This window comes from Ursus maritimus, unplaced genomic scaffold (assembly GCF_017311325.1).
Source record: "Ursus maritimus isolate PB19 unplaced genomic scaffold, ASM1731132v1 scaffold_1, whole genome shotgun sequence".
In the NCBI taxonomy this organism is placed as follows: domain Eukaryota; kingdom Metazoa; phylum Chordata; class Mammalia; order Carnivora; family Ursidae; genus Ursus; species Ursus maritimus.
The window spans coordinates 61,219,069-61,226,426 of NW_024423343.1; the positions used below are offsets into that span (position 1 = coordinate 61,219,069).

At 40.1% G+C, this 7,358-nt stretch overlaps 1 protein-coding gene across 1 annotated transcript in view; it reads left to right on the plus strand.

Moving 5' to 3' along the window:
• The window catches only part of ABCB11 (ATP binding cassette subfamily B member 11), a 67,275-nt gene extending 59,917 nt beyond the window's left edge, over positions 1-7,358 (plus strand). Inside the window, exons 23-25 of the mRNA XM_040636677.1 lie at positions 1,695-1,901; positions 4,003-4,149; positions 4,980-7,358. Of these exons, the coding sequence (XP_040492611.1) occupies positions 1,695-1,901; positions 4,003-4,149; positions 4,980-5,180 (555 nt within the window). The 3' untranslated portion in view covers positions 5,181-7,358. The remainder of the gene's footprint in view (positions 1-1,694; positions 1,902-4,002; positions 4,150-4,979) is intronic.

Sequence of the window (7,358 nt, forward strand, 5' to 3'; positions counted from 1 at the left end):
GCCTTTTTGAGTTCCCTGGGTAGTATAATCTTCACTGCAATAAGGACAGGTCACATTCTGAAGAAAAATGCTGAGAGAAACTCGAAGGAGGCAACTAAAGAGTCCCCTGCGTAAAGCAAAGCAAAGAAACAAGTGAACAGATATTGGTAGAACCCAATAAATTATGCAAATAAGGAGTAAGAGTGGATTATATATAATTTATAATCGCCTTGTTATCAATTTTAGGTATAAAGATTTTAATTTGTTTAAAAGGACATAGAGATTGATGAACCTAGAAAGCACATTGCACTGGGGTCTGATCTCTGCAAAGGAGAAGGTCTAGTTTCCCAAAATGTCAGGTCATCCCATCTATCACCCCAGGTAGACTGTGAACTCTGAGACATACAGGGACCCGGATCCTTCACATTTGACTTTTCCAACTTTAATGTATACATTAAGTATATTTTTCTCAAGGTGCTCAGTGCCTGTTCTGGTCATAGGTAGAAAGCAACGCCCATGAAGTAATCAGCATGATTCCTTGCATCTCATAAACACAATATATTTTGTTGTGTCATTGTAAAACATTTCTGCAAACCTTTTTCAAGTAGGAAAGATATCACCTTTTATGCAATTTTTAAAAATTGTCCTTGCTCTTAAGGAAGCTACCAAATGCAGCTTTCAAAATTTTCAACATTTAATTCCTGTGATATGCGGTACTGTGTTAGGCCCTGTGGGAGATTCTAAGGATCAGGAAGCATGTCTTCTGTCTTTTAGGAGCTTATGATACTGGCGCATGTACAATAATTAGCAAACAGCTCCAGTATTTAATTAGGTATTAAATTGTGCTTTGCAATCTATAAGTACTGTGGAAAATGAGTAGAGGAAGATGAGCCAGGCCCAATTGCCGAGGAGTGCCCTACATGTTTTCCCACTGGTGTTTGCCTTTTCCATTGCTGAGAATTTATCTAAAATATAATATCTTCACAGCATTTAACATAATCTTTTTCTGAAATCATAAGGCCAAACACTTTATAGTAGTACGTTAAGCATAGCGTACCTTTATTATTTTAAGGCTTTTAAGTAAAACAGCCCAAATGTAGATATTTGAGTCCCTGTACTCAAGTGTCTAGCCCACGAATAACAAGAACACAGAGATTATTTTTTCTTTATAGAGCAGCCAAAGACTGCCTAGCATGGTACCCTTGTGGCAGGAAATTCAATATGTGTCTGTTGACTAAGTGAATAAATGTACTCCTTTCTTACTTGGGTCTAATATCTCACGTTAGCTTCAGTAAAATCAGGGAAGCAGCCTCAGTTCTTGTATCGTCCAATAGCTTTACATAGAAGCCTGTTTCATAACCTGCGGAGTCTCAACATTGAGCGGTTCTCCCTACTTATAGAGGATGTGCTACACCGAAGGATAAGGGGAAATTTTTTTTAAACAAAAGACTGTTCTGAGTGCCTTTCTCGTTGGTACTGCCTATAAAGCTAGAATTTGGGAAACAAACAAAACCATAGTCCGATCATAACTTTGACACCACTCCTGACACACGCTACCTCCGGAGGTCGAAGGCAACATAACGTATTTGTAAGATTCCTGGGATTTTTATCTCAAGCAAAGCAAATGTCTTGTATAATACGACCTCTAGCATATCAACGTTCCTCACTGCTGGAATTCTGAAACTTAATGCTCTGCTTGTCCCCTCTATTGACAGATGATAGATGGGCATGACAGCAAAAAAGTCAATGTTCAGTTTCTCCGCTCGAACATTGGGATCGTTTCCCAGGAACCAGTGCTGTTTGCCTGTAGCATCATGGACAATATCAAGTATGGGGACAACACCAAAGAAATCCCCATGGAAAAAATCATAGAAGCGGCAAAGCAGGCGCAGCTGCATGACTTCATCATGTCACTCCCAGAGGTGAGGATGCCGTCAGAGTCTTTCCCTGCAGGAGACGGGGATGAATAGAGGTAGAATGGCCAGAAAGTGCTATGACTGGCTCAAGGAGAGGGTCAAAGGCAACACAGGTCATTTCCTGGTGCCCTGGGATTGTTTCTGTCTTTTAAGCAAAATAAATGTCCTTCATCAATGTACTCTTTAGTGTTGCAAAGAATTCTATTATCCAGTGCAAAAGATGCCATGAAACTTACTGAGATTTGGAGCAGGTCTAGGTTTGAACTCAAACTCTGCCACTTACTAGCTGTGTAACTTTGGGACAATTATCTTTTCTGAGACTCAGTCATCAGTGAAATGCACACAATAACATTAAAATGAAAGAATGCACATAGTAGCCCGACAAAGAAAGCTGCTGCTGTTATTCTGGTCACATCATGACTGCATTACTTGACAGCACATGCTGCACGTGGTGGGGTGAGTTGCATCTGCCTTCGTGCTTCTCGCTTTTCCAGAGCCAAGTTTGGACTTAGTACAATATTGACTCTGCATTTTTCCATCCACCAAGAGCCTCTTAGTGGTTGATCACAAAGAAATTAACACATGGAAATGAAATTTTAAGAATGAAACTTTTAACTTTTTCCCCTTCTTTTAAATACCACTGGGCAATTACTTTTCTTTGTAAGTGATTATGTTTATAAATTTTGAGCTCTTGTGGTGGGCTTTTTCCTTTGTTCTTTTTCACAAAGCCTCCTAAGTCTCAGCCTCATTCTAGTCTGGGTGGCGTAATCCACAAGCATGTGGAAATTACTGGTTGCTGTATCCCGAATGAAAAGCAGAGCTCGTGTGTCCCTGAGAGATTCATTTATTTCATGAATCTTTGTGGAGCACATCCTCATTTTGTGGGAGACAGTGGCTTGGAGGCGGTTTATGGCCTCTTTTTCATATGGATTTACCCGTCGGACCCTTCACTGAGCACTGTTTCTCCACGAGGACAAAACAGGCTGTCAGGAGTCTCCCTTGGCTGGTTAGCATTTGTCAGGAGGCAAGGGAAATGGGAAGGAAACACACTTGTGGAAGGTAGGGAGAGTAGCGGTCAAGGGCAAAGTCCCAGAAACAAGACACACCTGGATTTAGAGTTCACCTTCACTGCTTTGTACTTGTCTTTGCACAATGTTCTTACTTGTCTGAGCCTAAGTTTTATAAACTGTAAAGTAGGGAGAAAATTATTTCTATGAATGTTAAATGATCATCTGCCTGGAAGAGTTAACACAATACCCAATGCACGGTAAATATTCCGTGAATGTTCACTATTTTTACATAGCCATCCCAGGCATCTAGCTAGGGATTTTCCTCCATAACTTAACCTGAAACAACAAATACATGAACTAGTTATTAATATCTGCATTTTCCAGACAAGTTTGCTCCTCAAAGAAATTTATTTATTTATTTATTTATTTATTTATTTTTTAAAGATTTTATTTATTTATTTGACAGAGGTAGAGACAGCCAACGAGAGACGGAACACAAGCAGGGGGAGTGGGAGAGGAAGAAGCAGGCTCCCAGCAGAGGACCCTGATGTGGGGCTCGATCCCGTAACGCCAGGATCACGCCCTGAGCCGAAGGCAGACGCTTAACCGCTGTGCCACCCAGGCGCCCCCCTCAAAGAAATTTAAATAATGTGTCCATCCTCAGAGCCAGTAAGCAGCAGAGTGGAGATTCACACATAGGCTTGTGATCCAGAATAATGCCTCCTCAATAAGAGGATGGACCAGAAGATCTCTCAAAGGGCCCTTGCGTTGGTAGGATCATTCCACCTTGGAAAGATCTTCCAGAGAAGAGTTTGAAAATCAGAGAGATCTCATGGACAGGGAGAAAAAAAAAAAAAAAAAACCTAAAATAAATGCAGAGAAGGGGATATAAAATCCCCTAGTTTCCCAACAAACCCCATGTTTTTCTTATATTCCTAAATGGATTTGACATCCTTTAGAGAAGGTCTCATTTATTATTGCTGATTTTAAAAAACAAAAAAACTGTTTAAATCCACAGTCAGGTCATTGATGTGGGCTCCATCCAGCATAGGAGCAATGATTGTTTCTGGGTCTCAAACTTACCATACTTTTTCCAGAAATATGAAACTAATGTTGGGTCCCAAGGGTCTCAACTATCTCGAGGAGAGAAACAACGTATTGCTATTGCTCGGGCCATTGTACGAGATCCTAAAATCTTGTTACTGGATGAAGCTACTTCTGCCTTAGACACAGAAAGTGAAAAGGTATGTATTGATTTTCTAAAGTCTTAGATCATTATAAATGAGTCTTTTGCTGTAATATATGCCTTTATAAAATGGCACTATTTTCAATTTTCTGATTCATTGACAGTACAAATGGCACTACGTGGTGGAACAAAAAGACAGTAATCTAGAGGAAGTGAGGCAAAATGGGCTTGTCTCAAACAAAAAATGTATTTTGACTTTAAAATAAGAATTGTTTTTAAGACTGTCTAGGCTAGGTGACACTTTTTCAAGGGTAAGTAATTAGCTTTCTTAAGTGCAATTAAGTAGTCTAGGTCATCTGTTAGGCATTTCATATTTTATAATTTCAAAGTTACATGGCAGGGCAGGTAGACAGCATGCAGCACAAAGTAAGAGATGGTATCTAATGTGCAGCTTGTGTGAAAGGAAATGCAATTGGGCAAAACAAAATTATGAAATTTACCATTTATAATTAACTCCTTAAAAATCAGGATTCATTTTGGAGAGAACTTAATGTCCTCAATGAAGAACAGTATCGGTAATGACCACTTAACTGCTACCTTACACGGTTTCCTTGGTTTCATTTTTGCCAACTAGACCATCAAGTATTGTAAAATTACACAGTGACCTCTAGTTTGCTTCATTCTTGCTTCACTGAAATTTCTCAGCCTGTAGAACGCAATTGAAATCATTGATGCATTACAGTCAGCAAATACGTATGTCATTCTTTCTCTCCTGTCAAATCTTTGGGTTTAACCCCTGAGTATTGCAATGTTAAGCAGAATTCTTGCGATGTTGGGCCAGGGAACAAACACATGTCCTTGCATCAGCTTTCCACCTTCTCTTTGCAGACGGTGCAGCTCGCCCTGGACAAAGCCAGAGAAGGTCGGACCTGCATTGTCATCGCTCATCGCTTGTCTACCATCCAAAACTCAGATATCATTGCTGTCATGTCACAGGGGAGAGTGATTGAAAAGGGGACCCATGAAGAACTGATGGCCCAGAAAGGAGCCTACTACAAACTCGTCACCACAGGAGCCCCCATCAGTTGACCAGACTCAAGAACGTCATGTACAGATGCACCAATTACAGGAGAGTCATGTTTGGTTTTTTTTTTTCTTTAAGGAGAAATGATATCTTACTTTTACAGTTATTGTCATACATTGGGATCCAAGCTAATTTATAATGACCTTCAATAATATCTTAGTTTTAAAAATCTGTATATAGAAAATGAAAGAAACTAGGATTAGTGTGAATGAAAATCCAATGTCAAGCAGGTGCTCAGCCATTACCCAGTGACTTTCTCCATGCAGAAGCCAGTCCCAATTACTACATGGGAATTAACGAGAAGTCATGGAGTAAATGAGACTTTAATTCCTCAAGGGCAGAGGACTATCCTTCGCATTTTTGAAACTTCAGTGTACACAGAGCCCAGTGCACTTACAATAGGCACTCACTGAGTGTTTATCAAGCTGGACCAAGGTCCTATGTGAAAAGAACAGGGGGACTGACAACCAACTATTTCTTCACTAAGGTTTTCCTGCAAGTGAAAGCAGATTCACTCATCTCTAAGGATGAAGATAGGAAAAGGAGAGCTTTGATACTCTGGACACTCTCAGGCTGGGAAAGGCAGAAAGGGGCAAGTATTTGCAGGGACTTACCCGTTAGGAGTGTGGATTTATAGATTCAGGGTGCAGTAGGTGGGTGGTGAAGTCAACATTTACTGCGCTAGAATCTGCCAATGTGGCTTTTGTGTATAACACTGTATGAAGCTACAACAAGGTAAAATGCACTATTTCATTTCATAAATAGACTTTGGAGAGACAAAGGACAGCAACCTGGGATAAAGACTCTACCCCAGGCCTTTAATCCTTGTCACCACCCTCCACATTTTTTGCCTGTATGGAAACAGAAGGACACACCCCTCCTGCAGCAGGATGGCTGCCCTTCTCTAATTCTAGCAAAAGATTTGGGGGTGGATGGGAAAGCTGACTGAGAAGCTTGCACTTAGAGACACAAGTCACATTTGAAGGGGTGGCTAAAGGCAAGGGGATTGAATATAAAGCTATATAGGAACAGAAAAAACATTCCAGCTCCCTCCTCCTCTGGCAGGAGATTTTAGGAGTAGCCTCTGGGGAAACTGGCTAATCCAAGAAAAGAGACTATCAAGGGCAGAGATCCTCCAAAGGAGATCCTCCAAAGAAACTCCCCAACCAGATTACTCTACTGTGAAGCCCAGCTGCCAACAACATGTACCCATCGGCTTTTCAGTGTCTCACTCTTCCACAGGAATAGATTGTGAAGAATCACCAGGCATTGAGGAAATATTTTAACACGAAAAGCAAAATGACAACAATAGAATGCCCAGAACAAGGACATTAGAGGTAACAGAGCCAATGCGAAGATTTGGAAAACATTCAAAGAATGCCAATAAATTTACATAATGAGATGAGAAGATATTCCCGTCTATTTAAATAAAAACAAGAGCTCATAAAAATGAGCATACAAAAAAAGAAAATACAAAAAAGAGCTCTTGACAAAAGAAGTGAAATTCAGTAGCAGTTCCTATCAAGTTGTCCGCCATCAAGGTGTCTTCCTACTCTATCTCTTTCCCAAATACGCTCTATGTATACATTTTTTTCTTCCCACCACCAACAAGTGAAATTCTGCCCACAAATTAAGGCTGAGCTGTTGTATATTGAGATATATTATTTATGTGTTTGTCCCATGTTTCCTGGTAAATAACCATAAAGTTGGTTTAGCAAGGTAACCAGTTAGGTCAGAAGAACTGATGGTTGCCAAGTCAGGGAGGGAGAGGGTAGAGTACAGCACTCTAGTTAAGTCATGAAAAATGGCAGGGACAAGTACATTGCAGAATAAAGATGCCTGCAGGAAGGAATTAAATTTTGTAGTACGCATGTGCTCATTCTGTAATATTGAAGAAAGAAGACCAAAATCCATTTGTGTAAGTGTAAATTTCAAAGAAGAACATAAGCTCTGTGCTGGGAGGCTGCCAGTTTCCCGGAATGGAATGTGTGTGGTGTGAAAAATGAATAAGAGTCACTTTTCAAATAAGGTACTTGAAAGTTATTGACGAGCAGGAAAAGGTTGACAACAGAGGGTTTGAAATAATGTGGGAGAACAATTGTTTTTTGAGGCTCAGTGACAAGGCAGAGGATTATAACCTTAAAAACATAGAAATAAATAAAGTTGCAAATTTATTTTACAAC